The following is an 18466-nucleotide window of genomic DNA, read 5'->3' as shown; positions in this document are numbered from 1 at the left end:
TTTTATTGAAAATTTCAGTTTTCTGTTTTTACTGTATTTGATTAATGTCATTGTATAAAAAGAGGTTTAAATAAATACAAATCGTACAGACATACATGATTAGTATACATTTTATTTCTGTGGTAAGAGGACTTGAAATGACTCGAAACTAAAATGGTAGGACTTTGGACTCGACTTGAGACTTGTTGGCTTTGACTTTTGACTCGACTCGGGACTTGCCTCATCTTTGACTCGACTTGACTCGGGACTCGAGGGCAAAGACTTGAGACTTACTTGTGACTTGCATAACAATGACTTTGTCCCACCTCTGCTAAAGAGACCTTTCTACTGACTGATTATATAAAAGAGGCCTTTTATTTCATTAACATTATATTATGTACAAGTCGTTTTTTAATAAGTTACTTAGGACAGTGTCATAAGAAATAGTTTAGTATAAGATTGTTAAGATAGTTTAGGATGATAATTTATTAGCAGTTTATTTGACTTAATCTGTAAAATCTTACAGAAACATCACCGTTAGCAACAGAAAAAGTCACAAGTGATCACTAGTATAATAATAATATTTTGATTTTTTTTTTTTTATTCAAAGTGCCTAGCTGTTTAGGCTACTTATCTTGGATTATGTCGTTTCAACATAGGAACCTTTAGAGTACGGGTCAAGTTTCTGAGGAAATCTTTTTGGTTGCACTTAAATAACCCGCTGTTTAGGTTGAAGTGATGTAGTTACAGATTATGTTATGATAAATAATTTCGATGTTTTAAATTGACCAAATGTTTTAAGTACGACTAAAATGATTAAATGATTCCAGAAAATACACGCTAGATGTGGTAAGACTATTATAGAAATCAGTGGTTTTTGAGTCGCTATTTTGTCATGTAATCTAAATATTTTTCTACGTTCACGGACAGTTAAATTTAAAACAATGCAATGGAAGTGGCACACATTCTTCAGAAGATGAAAATCGGAGACACAGTGGGCTCCTGCTCTGTGTTTGTTGCTTTGAGCCACATTCACGAGCAGTTCGAGGTGGAGGACTCGCATGAGAATCTAGCGCGCATCTTGGAAAACACAGCAGAGCTGCTCGCAAACGCTCCTCTTTCTTGGCTCTTTCCTAAAGTGAACACTGATATACGAGGCCAGTATTTGGGCTTAGTGAACTCATTTACCCGTTACGCTGCCCTGCCAGTATGTGACACAGACAGCGGCGCTTTACCTGCTAAGAATTACGAGGACATACCGGCCAAAGCTCAGGCTGTTAGTACTGTGTTACTTGTGTTGTCTCTGCAGATTCAGAAAGCACTGGAGGATCAAAACAGTCCAGCTATCAGGTCTCTCGGTCGCACACTAGCCCCCACCTACTGTATATTCTCCATTACACATTTGCAGGAGCAGCCTTGGACCAGTGCAGCCTCCAGAAAAAGAGCTCGGGAACTCTTAACATCAGCTGTGGAATTGACAGGGAGCAGGTCAGTGCAGGAGCTGCTGTCTGGAAAACTTGATGACGACCAGAAAGGAGTTCTGGGTCCAGTTCTTGACACACTGAAGCCAGAATTAACCAAGTAAGTTTCATAAAGTCACATCATAAGTACAAAAGCTCTGCGAACCTATATTTTGTAAATTAGATCAGTTCCTACTATGCAGTACATTTAAGACATAATATATTGTAAGTCTTAATATACTCTGTATAGTTTTGTGTATAATAATTTTTAGTTTGGTTAGTGTAGTTTTTTTAGAATTAGTTTTCTTAAATATGAGGGTCAGGGTGAACTGTGTTCAAGGAATTCAAGGAATTTTAAAATTGTTTTCCAAGCCTGAAATTATTTAAATTAATGAAATATTAAACAACATGGGAACATATAAATGTTTTTATGTTTTCTTATCTCAGAAATATTTTATTAATAATATTAAATGAATATTATTATTTTTAATGATCTCAGAAATATTCAGCTAGATGGTGATCGTTCTTTTTTTTAAATACAGTATTTGGTCTTTGAACAAACAATTCTTTTTAAAAAATCAGTCATAAATATCATTAGCAAATTGGTCTGAATCAAAACAACTTTTTAAATCCACATCCAGTAATCACAAATGACTGGAAACATTGTAGAACAATCATTGAAATTCATTGGTCAAAAAGTCAAGTCACCTTTATTTATATAGTACTGCATCACACAAGTCAGATTTGTAGATTGATATTATTCAAGATTTTTCCTCCAGCTCCTTCTGCTTGAAGATCAGGATAAATAAAGCCAGCATTTGTTGGAAAGGAGGAGTAATAGTCAGACCAGCAGGTTGAAACATGAAGTAGAGCTGTCGTTTAGCCAGTAGTGGACAACAGGCTTATCAGTGACTGTAAGCACGATGAAACTGAGTTGCAGTCCTAGCTGGTCTGGCATGGTGCATTCATAGTGCCAAGTACTTGTCTGGCAGCCAACCAGTAATGCATTACATTAATCAGCAAGATTTTAAAGTCTCAGTATTGTGAAATGGTCTAAATCCCAACTGGAATTTCTTGCAGATAACATTTCTTACCAAGAAGGAACATGGCTGTGACCACTTTTTCTAGTATTTTTGACAGAAAAGAGTGATTTGAGATTGGTCTGTAGTATAGAAAAGAGTGTGAGTCATGTTAACTTTCTTGTCATTGTGTAAATGATCGAGTGACATTTATAAAAGCTTGACCGGAGCATATTTCTGAAAGTCTGCTTTTCTTTCTTAAATTACTAAACAGAATTGATTGACCCAGGAGCACTTAATAAATAGTATGGTGTAGTATTAAATGCACTCAAGTGTATCCTTCATTCTGTTCAGGGAGAGCTGGAAGCGTAACCAGGCAGTGAAGCATGTGTTCTCCTGGGTGCTGGTTCAGGTTGGACGACCCTGGTTAACTGAGTATTTGGAGAAGGTGTTTCCACCGTCTTTGCTTATATCCGATGATTATTGCACAGAAAACAAAGTATTGGGTGTGCACTGCCTGCATCACATTGTTCTCAATGTGGTAAGTCATTTTTGTAAATATTGTGTCACCACAACTGTCTTTGTGTGCAAAAAAATTTTCCAGAAACTAAATCTGCCTACAGAGCAGCACTATGAGGCATCATAAAATGTGACATGAATGGAGAAGGTAATCCTAGAATACGTTAAAGTAAGCTCCATGAAATAATCTGATGGCAGATAAGAGCAATGTCAATGATAAATATGTTTGTACTTCAATAAATACTGAACACTCTGCAGCTGTTCATGTATCCTCAAAATGTGTCTCTGAATTTAAGTGACTTTAATAATGTGCTCCTAGCATTCATAAGACCGACGCTAGAGAACATTGTATTTATTGTCGTTGTATTTTTTTAATTGATGTACAAGTATTTGATGCGTGTTCATTTGGCTTTCTCCTTCCTTAGCCAGCCGCTAATCTGAGGCAGTTCAACAGAGCACATGTGCTCTATCATGCTGTATTCAATCACTTATACACATCTGAGGCTACACTTATACAGGTGATGCTTTCACATGTGTGTACTTGAATGCAGATTTGTGGTTTTCATTTTTAGATTAGCCTATGTATCTCACCTTTTTGTGTATTATCTTCAGGTTGTGCTGCCCTGCCTTATAGATTTGCTGTCAGTCCTTGAGAAACCTCCATCCTGTGCAGTTATACCACGTAAACCAAATCGCTTTGACGATATGCTCCGGCACATCTTGACATACATGGAAATGGAGCACAAGCTTGACCTTCGTCGTGTATATGCCAAAAATCTTGCCTTACTTATTGAGAGGTGAGACCTAAATTATTAGGTGGCCTACTTGATATTGGTTATTTCAGTAATTGGTTCCTAATATATACAACACTAAGTTTTTTATATGCAAAAGTAAGTTTTGGAAGATCATTTTTAGTCTGTCTCTGCAAGACAGACTTTTCAAGATTGGAGATGGATGTGGATGTGGTCCTTAAGTCACTTCAAAATCACAGTCAAATAAAGCCTATAAAAAAATCAGTCTTCATGTATTTTACTACACTTCTGTATGTGATTCTTATTAAGTGGGGGTCATTTTTTAGGATTCTTTACCTGACACTTTGCACTTCTGGAGACTCCAGGTAGGTTGCAGTTCTGGAAAATTGTGTCGCTGGAAACTAAAGGGTTCCTGATGGTTTCACACTTAATTCTTCACCTTAATTCTTAATTGTTTTGCGTTAAACGTGTCTTTTCTTCTCCACTTGTTTTTGTCTGATCCTGCTGACCTAAAGAGCATTTTGCTGTCCAATGGTCATGTCTTAACTTTGAAATTTCTAGTATTGCATTCTTCTCAACCATATTTGACACACAAGAACAAACATCATTGGTTCTTGCAGAAGCTTAAAGTGCTTGAAACTATGTTGCACATTTAAAATATTCTTTACTATATTTGCATAATTGTGATCATCTTTAGATACTTTTATGTTCCAAGTTATCTGTTTATTATTTCATGTTGTTATCTTAAAGGATGGGTATTGTAATTATTCGTCACCTTAAAAAGCTGGAGAGGGTGATTGTAGGATACTTGGAGGTGTCAGATTCTCCAGAGGAAAAATGCAGACTGAGTATCCTGGATGCACTACAAAAGACAATACAGATTGCTTGGCCATGGTAACCATACATCACCAATGCTTCAGTGCGACTACATGAAATTGAAAGTTCTTATAATATAATACTCTACTTTCTTGTATTTCAGATGTATTTTGCTTAATACTCTAAACACAATGGTTTTTTTATGTATCTCTAGTATGGAGAAGAGAATGGGTTTGCTAACTCAGAGTCTTCTGAGGTTTCTGGTTGACATCTCATCAGACTCCTTACCCACTCAGCTGAAAGAGCACCTCATGACCGAAGCATCCCACTGTTTACTGCTGCTTAACCACTGCTTAAAGGGAAAACTGCAGGTGAGAATATTTTTATTTTTGTGAAATCTTGTGATTATAGAATACAGGTGTCAAACTCAGTTCCTGGAGGGCTACAGCATAGACATAAATAGACACGTCATTGGCCGCTTTGGACTGTTGCTGTGATACACCATATTGCTCCGGGTCAGGACCGTTTAATAAAAAAATGCAAGTTAATTGGGAGTAAATTTTTGGGAAGTAAATTTTATTATTTATTTACTTTTATGATCTATGTGGAGTACGAAAAAGGATCTGTGTGTCTTCAGCACCGTCATTTTACCTTTTTCTCTCATGCCTTTAGCTTTTTCCCTTGAATCATATCACAGGATGTCACAGGACAATTTGCAGCTCAAAAACGTATTTATCTAAAGCGTTTATCTTAAGGCCCTAATCATTTTAATAATTTATTTCTATGTGTTGCCCCCCTAACCTTATGCTTGCAGTTTAACACACAAAAGTTTATTATTCATATTCATAACACCGCAATAAATGTCTTTTATAGAAATGTTATATTATAATAAAAAAGACAAAATTGTCTCTTCATTTTAAATGTATTGTAAATGTAATTTATGAATTATGAAGTAAAATATCTAGTTTTCGCCAGACTGCCAGTGCCTTCTGTATTCTACTTACAAAGAAAGTGTAAAATTCTAGCAGTTCAAAAAGCTTACACTACGTCCTACGTCTTCCCTATTCAACTTAAGGAACTGACGCGAAGCCCAATCTTCTTATAGTAACTAATAAATGACTAATTAGAACTTATGAAGCTGTTATGAGATCTTGTTACTCTGATACATATTGCATGCAGTTTTTATGTTAAATTCACTTTTCCATTTTCTACTTGCCATTTTTCACACTCTTTTCTACAGACTCTTCTGAGAGAGGTAGACAGCAGTTGTGTCCCTGACCCTGTGTTGATGTGTATCCAGAAAGTCACAGCAGCACCACTGTCAATAAGCTGTTAGCCAACTTCATCTCCATAAATGGGAAAAGTGGAAAGTAGTCTGAGTAGAATCTGATTCAGTGACAAGTTCACTTCAAGCTGTAATAGACTCTTTGTGTGGACTATCCAAGGGAACTGTTTATACATATCTCAGAGAGCAAGAGTGAAATAAAATAAGGATAATACAACCTGACTTTTTTCCCTCAAGTCTTTTCTCAGTTACATTTAAATAAAACATTTTGAATAAACTGTACTTGCTATACACAGCCAGGTCTCTTTTAAAGTGACCATACTTCATACAGGTTTTGTCCATAGTTACACATTTTTGTTCATTTGTAAATACAAGTTATACTTTTGTTCTAAATTACTTCAGGTAAACTGTAAATAATGTATTCATTCTAATGTATACAATATAGCTTATATACTGTATATAAACAGTGCCCTCCATAAGTATTGGGACAGTAAAGATAAAATTGCTCTGTTAGCTGTGGTGTTAAGAAATCTGTAAATATGATTAAAAGATTAATATGATGCAGAAGTACAGAATGTCACATTTTATTATTGGCTGTTTCAACACAAAATGTTTCAAACTAAGAAGAACATAAGTATCGGGACAGTTTAACTTAAAGCAAATATAGGCTAATATTTAATTGTAAATCTCTTGCAAGCAATCACAGGAGCGAGTCTGTGAACCATAGACATCACCAGACTCTTGGTCTGACACTTTGAAATGCTTTTCCAGGCCTTTAATAAAGCCATTTTCAATGGTTGCTTGTTTTGGGGAGTTTCTGCCTTTGGTCTCCTCTTCAGCCGGTGAAATGCTTGTTCAATAGGATTTAAAGTTCTGACCGAGTTCTTTAAATCACATAAAATATTTTGATAAATTAATTTGAATTTAAAATCAGTTTTCACGCCTTTTGCAAGACATTGCACCTTTTCATGCATTTTATCTTCAGAAAGATTTTTTTTCCTCCCCATATTGCATGAGAAATTTGACTTGCTTAATGTAGAACCTCTTTAAGTAGGGTTTACATTTACCTAAAAAGACCTGGCAAACTATTTAACAAACCTGTCAGATTGAAATCGGTATAAAAAGATGTGAGAAATAAAACACTTTCTTTGAAAAACTAAAATCTGAGTGTTCACAGACAGGGCTTAGATGGATTGGCCTTAGTTCAGTTAGGACATTTAGGTACTAGGTAGCTTTTATAAATGTTCCTTAGAAAAGAAAAAAAAACATTGCTGGTGTTTATCTTGAGACAAAACAATGACAGTGACATTTTAAGATGTCAGTGCAAGTTGCTTTCAGTTAAAACAGCTCAAACATGCATTTTAGTCATTATTTTCTCCATTGCTGGTAAAGTCTCAAGTCTCTTGCAGCTGGATGGATTCTAGGCAACATCAAAATTACAACCTGATAATACTCACCAAATTAATATTAATTTCATGGTTTTAAAGTTAACAAATCTTTATCTCTTTGGACATTGAGAACATCTTGGTTGGGACTTTCCCCCTAATTTTTCTCTTTGCAGTAAATTCTTTCAAATTAACAGCATTTTTACTATTGGCAGTCTGACAGTAGTAATGTTTTCTAATGGTCTGCAGTTTAATTGCTGGTGGGTGTATGAGATGTAACTAAAACATGCATTCAAACAAACAAAAGCACTAATATAAACGTAGAAATGTTTTTCCTCAGAACTCCAGCAAGAAAAAACGAACAGGCACTAAAATATATAGCCTGCATATATGCCATTTCAAATAAAGTTTATAACTATGAATATGGGTCAAAGTTGACCCAAACATACAATGGATGTGATGCTTTGCAACAGCATAAGCACAGATGAAACGGGTCAATGTACGAACAATTCCACCACATTAAAATTTTTGGAGAGTTACTACGGTTGGTGTGATCATCAGTTAAGTCTCTATGTGGCCTTGCTTTTCTGAGCTGGTTCCGTCTCTTCTTCGTATTCTATCTCTACATAGGCACGCTTTTTCCTGATTGGGCCTTTGAGTGGAGCTTTTCCTTTCGTTTTGGCCTTGATCTTTTCCTCCAACTCTTCTTCCGATTCTTCCTCACTGGATTCCTCTTCGTCATCCTCTTCTTCATCACTGCTTCCCTTCAGGTTGTTCATATCCTGTAAAATAAAATCAGGATTTAAATACCACTCTCAGATATTAAATCATGTGGGGTTTTTTTAATGTAACATTTTACAACACCTAAATTACCTCAAAATCACTGAGATCACTCTCTTCAAACTCATCCTCAGCAATAAATTCTCTCGACCCAGACACCTGGGGGGTGGGGGGGAGGGGAGAGAAATCAGCTTTGCCAACACAGGAATAAATTACATATTTAAATATAAAATAATAATAAAAAAGTAATCTTAAATTATAATATTTTGATGCTGTCTTGGTGACTAGGCAACTTTTTTTTTTTTTTTTTGGAAAGTCAAACATTTTTAAAATCTTACCATTCCCAAACTTTTGAAAAGTAGTTTACGCTGTGCTGTAATAGACATAGTAATAAAAACACTACACTGACAGGAAAAAAAATTAGTACCTCTTCATCTTCCTCTTCCTCTGATTCTGATTCAGTCTCCTCATCCTGTTTTTCCATAGCTTTATCAAAGGCATGGATGGGGAAGTTGTATATGTCTCCATACTAAACAAATGAAAAAGGAAACTTTAAATGCAATCACTGATCTGGTACAAAAGCAGGAAACGCATGTGCCAAAGATGCACGTACTGTTCCTTGTTTTAGACGGTCTAGCAGTTCTTTTTCTATAGCATTTTCCAGCTGAGCAGCAATAAGGGCTTTTTCCTGTTGATGAGAAGAAAAGTGAGTAAATACCACACAAATTCAACTCCACATCTGATCCAAAGAGTTATTTAAAATAAGAGTGAGAACTAAGCTAAGTCTGTATAAATACTCAATGAACAAAATAAAAATACAGGAGGTGGGGTTATATTCAGGATCGCATATATCATCAGTAAATCACTCACCTCCCTCCTCTTTTCTCGTCTCTCTACTTTTCGACTAAGTGGAACCAGTTTTCTCCTGGATACAAAAAAGGCACCATTTAAGAAATCATTATAGTCAGCCAGGCACTGAAATAACACAACTGTTCACCTTTTATTTTATTTTATTTTTAAAGAATTGAATATTGATCAAAAGTGACAGTAAAGACATTTACAAATGGTACAAAAGATTTCAAATAAATGATTTTTTTTTTACTTTATTTTCAAAGAACCTTGAAAATGGTTTTCACAAAAATACTAAGCAGCACAACCATGTTCAACATTGATAACAAAATGTTTCTTGAACACCAAATCTGCATATTATAATTACTTTTGAATTATCATGTGACAGTGACTAGAGTAATGGCTGCTGAAAATTCTAATAATATTTCCACAACATTTCATAATATATACATATATATGCCTGTGTCTGTGTGTGTGTCTGTCTGTGAGATATATACATACATACATACATAGCGTTCCAAATTATTATGCAAGAGACAAATCAGTAAGATTTCAGTACAATAAACATTCAGATTTAAGTTTTTCTAAGAAAATGTTTGTTTGTTTATTTATCCATGTCTTTTTAGATAACTGGTATCAATCTCAGACAAAATGATTTGCCAGGTCTATGGAAACCCTACTTAGAGGTTGTTCCACATTATTAAGCAAGTCACAGTTCTTATGCAATATGTGGAGGAAGAAAGATCTTTCTGAAGATGAAAAGCATGAAATGGTCCAATGTTGTGCAAAAGGCATGAAAACAACTAATATTGTGTGAAACTGAATGGAGATTATCAAATTATCATAAGATTTGTGAGTGATTTAGAGCACAGCAGAACTCGGTCAGATAAAGGCTTATTAATGAAAGTTCCTGTCAAAAAAATTAATTGTATTAAGCTATAAAAAAAAGCCAGTGTTGAGCAGCAAACAGGTATTTGAAGCTGCTGGTGCCTCTGGAGTCTCAAGAAGCTCTCCATGCAGGCTGGCAGTTGTGCGTAAAGATGCATTTTAGACACCATTAACCAAAGCTCACAAAGAGAAACATTTACAGTGGGTTTAGAAATACATGAAGACTCATTTTTAAATAGTTTTATTCCTTGACTAATGCCGTACTACAATGGACGGTCTAAATGAATGGACTTCTGGATGGTTGGTGAATGGCCACCACGTTCCAACAAGACTGCGACGTTAGCAAGGAGCTGGTGGGTGATGATTTGGGCTGGAATACTGGGAAGTGAGATGGAGGGTATTAAAATTACTTTTGCAAGATATGTGGAGCTCATAACTGGCCATTTTCAGCTATGGTATAAAAAGGAGGATAGTGCATAGTACAATGCACTATTTGTACAATGCACTATGCACTATCCCATGCTGCAAAAAAACACCACAGCAATAAAACTGTTTGAAAATGTATTTCTAAACCCACTGTAAATGTTTCTCTTTGATAGGTTTGGTTAGTGGGGTCTAAAATGCATCTTTACGCACAACTGCCAGCCTGCATGGTGAGGCTCTGAAGACTCCAGAGGCACCAGCAGCTTCAAATACCTGTTTGCTGCTCAACACTGGCTTTTTTTATAGCTGCCCTTTTAATACAATTAATTTTTTTGATAGGAACTTTCATTAATAAGCCTTTATCTGACCAAGTTCTGCTGTGCTCTAAATCACTCACAGATCTTATGATAATTTGATAATCTCCATTCAGTTTCACACAATATTAGTTGTTTTCATGCCTTTTGCACAACATTGCACCATTTCATGCTTTTCATCTTCAGAAAGATCTTTCTTCCTCCCCATATTGGATGAGAACTGTGACTTGCTTAATAATGTGGAACAACCTCTAAGTAGGGTTTCCATAGATCTGGCAAATTATTTTGTCTGAGATTGATACCAGTTATCTAAAAAGACATGGATAAATAAAACAAACAAACATTTTCTTAGAAAAACTAAAATCTGAATGTTTATTGTACTGAAATCTTACTGATATGTCAATTGCATAATAATTTGGAACGCAGTGTGTGTGTATATATATATATATATATATATATATATATATATATATATATATATATATATATATATATATATATATATATATATATATATATATATATACACACACACACACACACACACACACACATATATACACATATACACACACACACACACACACACACACACACACACACACACACACACTATTATATTATATATATATATATATTATATTATATTATATTACATTATATTATATATAGTACAGTCCAAAAGTTTGGAACCACTAAGATTTTTAATGTTTTTAAAAGAAGTTTCGTCTGCTCACCAAGGCTACATTTATTAAATTAAAAATACAGTAAAAAAAACAGTAATATTGTGAAATATTATTACAATTTAAAATAACTGTTTTCTATTTGAATATATTTCACAAAGTAATTTATTCCTGTGATGGCAAAGCTGAATTTGCTGATTTGCTGCTCAAGAAACATTTAATGTGTACAATTGTACAAAATATTTGTGTACAATACTTTTTTTTTCAGGATTATTTGATGAATAGAAAGTTCAAAAGAACAGTGTTTATCTTAAATCTAATCTTTTGTAACATTTCTGAAGGATCATGTGACACTGAAGACTGGAGTAATGATGCTGAAAATTCAGCTTTGCCATCACAGGAATAAATTACTTTGTGAAATATATTCAAATAGAAAACAGTTATTTTAAATTGTAATAATATTTCACAATATTACTGTTTTTTACTGTATTTTTAATTAAATAAATGTAGCCTTGGTGAGCAGACGAAACTTCTTTTAAAAACATTAAAAATCTTAGTGGTTCCAAACTTTTGGACTGCACTAATATATATATATATATATATAAATAATTCAGCTCAAAATAATAGTTAATGTCCGTTCTTTGTGTCCCAGTAGTAGTTATATATATATATATATATATATATATATATATATATATATATATATATATATATATATATATATATGTGACACAAATAAATAACTACTTGTTTGATGTGAAAAGAGAGATCAATGAATGACATGGGACTATCTAGCACAACCCTCACAGCACTGCACAGAATACAGCAGTTGAAAAAGGTACTCACTGTCGTTTCAGTGTGAGTTTGCGGATTCGAATTAGATACTGCGTGATCTTCGTCAAGCGCTGTTTGCACTTGTGTCGGATGTACCGCGGCCAATAGATAAGGTTCTCATCAATCTGTTCCAAAGCCTTGGCATAATTTCTATCAAGTTTCACCTGAGAAAGAGTTAAAGAATAGCACGGACATAATGTACATTTCAATATGAATATCATCAAATGATCATGCTTCTCGTTTTGATTCTCATACCTTCTCCCACATGCGGGCAGGGAATGCTGCTCTCTCAATAACTTTCATGTAAAGATAACACTGGCCTAATGAGACAGAACAGTTGTAATGATTAATAAATAAATATTCAGAATTATATCCACATTTTGCTGACGTTGAAGTACTCAGAGTTGAAAAAACTGCTTTTGTGAAGTATATGATTAGTCTACCTTTCTCCTCTCTTACAGTAGCATACTGACTGTTGGCAAGAGGACAAGAGGGTCGATTGCAAAGGCCTGTGATGTTGTATTCATTTCGACAGAACTGTTGAGTTTTCGTTCTTCAACAACAAGAAATCAAAAAGTTAGATGTCATGTTCTTTCATAATTTGGGGAATGGATATGAAAATAAGAAAACAATTAGTAGGAGCAATCACATATACTTACTTTACTTTGTAGGAACAAAAACTCTTATTGCCGATAAGGTCCCATATAACCTTTAAAAGACAGGCGATTCAAAATCAAAGATTATGTTCAACAACATAAAATAAACTAATTTATGTACATGGGACATTTCTTTATCTAAAACAGAAACATCACAATCTATGAAATATGTTGAAATATTTTTCTAAGTTTTTTTCTCAATTATTACTGGTTCATTCAAATGTTAACATTTAATTCAAATGTTATCATTCAATTCACCCGTGCTGTTTGTCAATAAAAAAAAGTATATGTCAATAGTATACATTATTATAATATATATAGATTATACGTTATATTTTCATTAGCTTTTCTTGTAACGCTTTACTTACGTCGTCGTGTTGCATTTTGGCTGCTTGTTTGGATGGTCTTCACTTTATCATTTACGATAATTTTATACAATGAAATTACGCATTACCCGCGCTAATTTGATACAATGAAATTAACGATAAAAAGTTAATAATGGCCCAATCAACTGTGATCAAATAAACACCACATGGAAGTTACAGGCGGCAGCCATGTCACATTATGAGCTACCGAAAAACACCTCGCGAGTGTGTAAATATTCTTCTTCTTGTTTAATGGCGAGCCACTCTTTAGCATTGCCGCCATCTACTGTACTGGAGAGCAAACCGTATTTCTTGCGTGGGTGCCTGGAGTTTAAAATCTGTATGGATGTTTCCGTCCCAATCAGAGCGCATGTTAGTCAAAATAAAATGAAATGAAATAAAAATAAAAATAACAAACTACAATACACTTACTCACAAAAAGTACATGATATGCCATCATATCATCACACTCACACACATCACATAACCCATTTTCATGTAAACCCATAAAGTTCCCATGAAGTTCCCATTGATTTCAACCCTGTGTGACCCAGTAATACCAGTAAGACAGTAGGCTAATAGTAAAATATTTTCTATTTCCTCCCTGGCAATTTTCCCTAATACAATCTGTGCACCATGCGAGCAGGGAATGCTGCTCTCTCAATAACTTTCATGTAAAGATAACACTGGCCTAATGAAACAGAACAGTTGTAATGATTAATAAATAAATATTCAGAATTATATTCACATTTTGCTGATGTTGAAGTACTCAGAGTTTAAAAAACTGCTTTTGTGAAGTATATGATTAGTCTACCTTTCTCCTCTCTTACAGTAGCATACTGACTGGTGGCAAGAGGACAAGAGGGTCGATTGCAAAGGCCTGTGATGTTGTATTCATTTCAACAGAACTGTTGAGTTTTCGTTCTTCAACAACAAGAAATCAAAAAGTTAGATGTCATGGCCAGAGTCTTTGATCATCAACACAAGGAAGACACAGTTATAATAAAATCAATGAAATTTATTAACAGTAGACATGCAAGAGTAAATACCACAACGATTATTAATGAAATAATGAATATGCACTTCTAAAAGATTAAAGATAGTAAAATAATAATCAAAGGAGAATACTGAATTAAATCAAAGAAACAAATAAATGAAGTGAACACAGAATGGATAAATGCAATGCTGTTGAACTGAATGTAGAATGGAAGAGAATTGTATGGGAATGCTTATGGAAGCCACCTAATGGCCCTGGTAAAATGGTGATAAATAATTGCTTATTTATCATTCAACAAATAATATCCCTATTATTTGTAACTAGCTGACCTCAAGTAACTGTTATCTTAACAGGTTAGAAAGGCGTGTGCTGCGTGTGTAAACTAATGCCATGGTCTCTAGAAAAGAGGTTTGGTAAGTTTATATTTACATTCCACACAGCTGGGTGATCAATCCAGTATCAGAGACGTCTTCCACTGATGATGCAGGTTGCGTGCAGTGGGAGGGCGCAGAGTTGCGATCCAGTAGTTGTGCCACGCTGGGCTGGAGGATGCTGAACTTCGGTTACACCAAGAGGTCCTTTAGTATGGACTGGGCAGCTGGGTCAGATGAATCTTCACAGGTTCCTTTGCAGGCTGGCTGCGTCGCTGAGGATCCGTGTGGTACAGGCTGCCGATGCAGAGATCCTTTGCGGACTGGGCTGCGCTGCTGTAGGAGCCGTAAGGGTCAGATGAAGTCCCTCAATTCTGGAGCCCTTCTTGCAGCTAGAGTGCAGCTGGAAGCAATGTAAAAGGTTTTGCTCACGAAAGCTTCACCTTAACCGTCTTGTAGTCTCTTTCCTCATCAGGTCAGAAACTCAGGACGTGGAGTGAGATCAAGTAACATTAATAGAGAGATACAACCACGATCTGATGAGAAGAGCAAATCATTTGTAACTCTAATGAGAGCAGTCTCAGTACTATGGTATGGTCTAAATCCTGACTGGAAATCCTCACAGATACCATTTCTTTCTAAAAAGGAACATAGTTGTGATGAAACTGCTTTTTCTAGTATTTTTGACAGAAAAGGTAGATTCAAGATCGGCCTGTAATTGACTAATTCTCTAGGATCAAGTTGTGGTTCTTTAATAAGAGGTTTAATAATAAGCCAGCTTAAAAGTTTTCGGTACGTATCCTAGTGATAAAGATGAATTGATATTAGGAAGAGGATCTATGACCTCTCAATAGCTTAGTCAGCATAGGGTCTAACATGCATGTTGTTGATTTTGATGATTTAATAAGTTTAGAGAATTCTTCCTCGCTCGCTTATAGCAACGAACTACAGTGCACTGTCTGATGCAATACTGTAGTTGTTACGAAGGGAGACTCAGGCAGGGGATCCAAATGCAGCGTTTTATTAACACTGAGCGTGGTCGTACAGGCAGGGTCAAACGGGAACAAACAGGAACAGCAAGGGACAGGCAGAATCGTAGTGAGGGTACAGGCAGTAGATCGAGGCAGGCAGATACCATTCACAGAACGGCAGACAAGGCAAGGGTCAGGACAGGCAGCAATGGGTCAGTAACGGAACAGACAGTAACGGCAACAGACAGGCAGACAGGAATATAAACGCTCAGAAATGATACCAGGGTAATCAAGACTTTGCGGTGAGGTGGTGTGTGTATGAGTCCTTTATAGTCCAGGTAATGCGTATCAGCTGGGTGTGGTGATTAGTGTGGAGTGTGCATGGCTGTATGTGGCAACAGGTGATTGGTGGAGTGAGTGCATGTGATTGACAGGGGGGATGATGGGAAATGTAGGCCGGGAACTGACAGGATTGTAACAGGAACAGATGGTGATCCTGACAGAATGTCCCCCTCCCGGAATGCGCGTCCTCGCGCCGTAAATGGCACGAATAGGGAGGGGAGGTGGGTGCATTGGAGTCTGGACGGGAGCAGGGTCTCCAATGCAAGTTCCAAGATAGCCATGGTGGGTCAGGTAGCCTGGGCAGCCACGGAGGGTCAGGTGCCTCGGGCAGCCACGGCGGGTCAGGTGCCACAGGTGGCCATGGCGGGTCAGGTGCTATGGGCAGCCACGGCAGGTCAAGAGTCTCTGGCGACCACGGCGGGTCAGGTGGCTCAGGCAGCCACAGCAGGTCAGGTGGCTCAGGCAGCCACAGCAGGTCAGGTGGTTCGGGCAACCACGGCAGGTCAGGTAGTTCGGGCAACCACGGCAGGTCAGGTAGTTCGGGCAGGCTTGGGCACCACGGCAGGTCAGGTGGGCTTGGGCAGCCACGGCTGGTCAGGAGCCACAGGCAGTTCGGAGGCCGCTGATGACCGCGGCCGTGCAGGGTTCCCACCTTGGGTGCTTGGGTGGTGCTGGCAGAGCAAAGCGATTGGGCGGCGCTGGCAGGGCGAGGAATACAAGTGGCGCCGGCAGGGCGAGGAGCTCAGGTGGCGCCGGCAGGGCGAGGAGCTCAGGTGGCGCCGGGCAGGGCGAGGAGCTCAGGTGGCGCCGGGAGGGCGAGGAGCTCAGGTGGCGCCGGCAGGGCGAGGAGCACAGGTGGCGCCGGCAGGGCAAGATGCTTGGGCGGAGCAGGAGAGACCTCTGGAATGGTCCCCAGGCCCACAGCGGCCTCTTGAAAGGGCGTCTGCGTCTTGAGGAGAGGAGGACGCTTTCTTCCTCCTCCTCCTCCTCCTCCGAGAGTGAGGCGATGATTCACCGACTGGCTGAAGCGGGTTCTGGAGCAGACTCACTGACTGAAGCGGGTTCTGGAGCGGACTCAATGGTTGGAACGCCCCCTACCTCCGTGAGCACCGAAGGGGCGGCCATCTTGCCCGTAGGCACTGGCAAAGCAACCATCTTGTCCATCGCGTCCAGGGCGCTTGAGTGCGTTGCAACCGGTGAATTTGAGTGCGTTACCATCGGCGACTTTGAGTGCGTTGCAACCGAAGAATTTGAGAGCGCTGAAACAGACGAACTTGAGAGCGTTGAAACAGACGAAGTTGAGAGCGTTGAAACAGACGAAGTTGAGAGCGTTGAAACAGACGAAGTTGAGAGCGAAGCGGCCGCCGGGCTTGAGTGCGAAGCGGCCGGTTGACTTGAGTGCGAAGCAGCCACCGGACTTGAGAGCGAAGCGGCCACCGGACTTGAGAGCGAAGTGGCCGACTGGCTTGAGTGCGAAACGGCCGGCTGATGCTTGGGAATACCAGCCGCTCGCGCTGAAATCAGCGGTGGATCAGCCACACTGGAACGCAATCCTAGCTGCTTTCTGACTGATCCAGAGACGTGACGTTGCTCTGGGCGATCAGCGGAGACGTGACGTGGCTCTGGGCGATCAGCGGAGACGGGACAATGCTCTGGGCGATCAGCGAAGGCGTGACGTGGCTCTGGGCGATCAGCGGAGACGGGACGATGCTCTGGGCGATCAGCGAAGGCGTGACGTGGCTCTGGGCGATCAGCGGAGACGTGACGTGGCTCTGGGCGATCAGCGGAGACGTGACGTGGCTCTGGGCGATCAGCGGAGACGGGACATTGCTCTGGGTGATCAGCGGAGACGTGATGTGATGTTGTTGTGGTAGCCGCCATTTTGTGAGTGTTCTCTTTAGCGGCCGCCATGACGTGATTCACCGTGGTGTCGCATTCCTCTGCAATACCCACGGTAAAAAGTGAACCGACAGTGAACAGGGCAAAGTCCAGAAATTCCGTGAGCGACCCTCGGGTAACAGGGAACAGACAGTAACAGGGAACAGGGAACAGACAGGCAGACAGGCAGACAGGCAGGCAGACAGGCAGGCAGGCAGGCAGGCAGGCAGGCAGGCAGGCAGGCAGGCAGGCAGGCAGGCAGGCAGGCAGGCAGGCAGGCAGGCAGGCAGGCAGGCAGACAGACAGACAGACAGACAGACAGACAGACAGACAGACAGACAGACAGGAATATAAACGCTCAGAAATGATACCAGGGTAATCAAGACTTCGCGGTGAGGTGGTGTGTGTATGAGTCCTTTATAGTCCAGGTAATGCGTATCAGCTGGGTGTGGTGATTAGTGTGGAGTGTGCATGGCTGTATGTGGCAACAGGTGATTGGTGGAGTGAGTGCATGTGATTGACAGGGGGGATGATGGGAAATGTAGTCCGGGAACTGACAGGATTGTAACAGGAACAGATGGTGATCCTGATAGTAGTAGATGGTTGCATGGTTATAATTTTCTCTCTAATATTGTCAATCTTGCAAGTAAAGACGTTCATAAAGTTACTGCTGTGCTGTTTGGAAACATCGGAATTTGAAGCTCTATTTCTCGTTAATTTAGCCACTGTATCAAATAAATACCAAAGGTTGTGTTTGTTATTCTTCTTAAGAGATTTGAAGAATAAGTAGATCTAGCATTTTTAAGGCCTTTCTGTAATCATTCTCTCTCTCCACGAAATGCGAAAAACTTTTAGTTTTGTTTTCTTCCAGCTGCGCTCCATTTTTCTGGCAGCTCTCTT

The 18466-nt window shown here is 38.7% G+C and overlaps 2 protein-coding genes across 4 annotated transcripts; one reads left to right on the top strand and one right to left on the bottom strand.

Annotated features, from left to right (window-relative positions):
- The first annotated feature begins 659 nt into the window (after positions 1 to 659).
- Positions 660 to 6052, top strand: tti2 (TELO2 interacting protein 2). Of its 3 annotated transcripts, XM_048209284.1 has the most exons (9): positions 660 to 828; positions 910 to 1560; positions 2813 to 2999; positions 3403 to 3495; positions 3590 to 3774; positions 4056 to 4094; positions 4480 to 4623; positions 4760 to 4916; positions 5786 to 6052. In XM_048209284.1, the coding sequence occupies exons 2-9, from the start codon at positions 929 to 931 to the stop codon at positions 5879 to 5881; spliced, it is 1533 nt and encodes a 510-aa protein (XP_048065241.1). In that variant the 5' UTR covers positions 660 to 828; positions 910 to 928; the 3' UTR covers positions 5882 to 6052. The 3 variants fall into 3 exon arrangements, with proteins under 3 accessions (XP_048065241.1, XP_048065240.1, XP_048065242.1); XM_048209283.1 differs by having other exon boundaries at positions 661 to 1560; XM_048209285.1 differs by lacking the exon at positions 4056 to 4094 and having other exon boundaries at positions 663 to 1560.
- Positions 6053 to 6398: 346 nt separating this feature from the next.
- On the bottom strand, positions 6399 to 13242 carry mak16 (MAK16 homolog (S. cerevisiae)). Its single transcript, XM_048209286.1, has 10 exons — positions 13011 to 13242; positions 12646 to 12695; positions 12430 to 12539; positions 12242 to 12306; positions 11999 to 12150; positions 8866 to 8920; positions 8609 to 8683; positions 8423 to 8524; positions 8089 to 8154; positions 6399 to 7997 (listed from the first exon to the last, which is right to left on the bottom strand). Exons 1-10 carry the CDS (start codon positions 13023 to 13025, stop codon positions 7785 to 7787), a joined length of 903 nt encoding a protein of 300 aa, XP_048065243.1. The 5' UTR covers positions 13026 to 13242; the 3' UTR covers positions 6399 to 7784.
- Between the last annotated feature and the right edge of the window lie 5224 nt (positions 13243 to 18466).

This window comes from Megalobrama amblycephala, linkage group LG12, assembly GCF_018812025.1.
Source record: "Megalobrama amblycephala isolate DHTTF-2021 linkage group LG12, ASM1881202v1, whole genome shotgun sequence".
Taxonomy (NCBI): domain Eukaryota; kingdom Metazoa; phylum Chordata; class Actinopteri; order Cypriniformes; family Xenocyprididae; genus Megalobrama; species Megalobrama amblycephala.
Note: the sequence above shows the minus strand (reverse complement) of the source record. Positions and strands in the feature narration are given on the sequence as shown.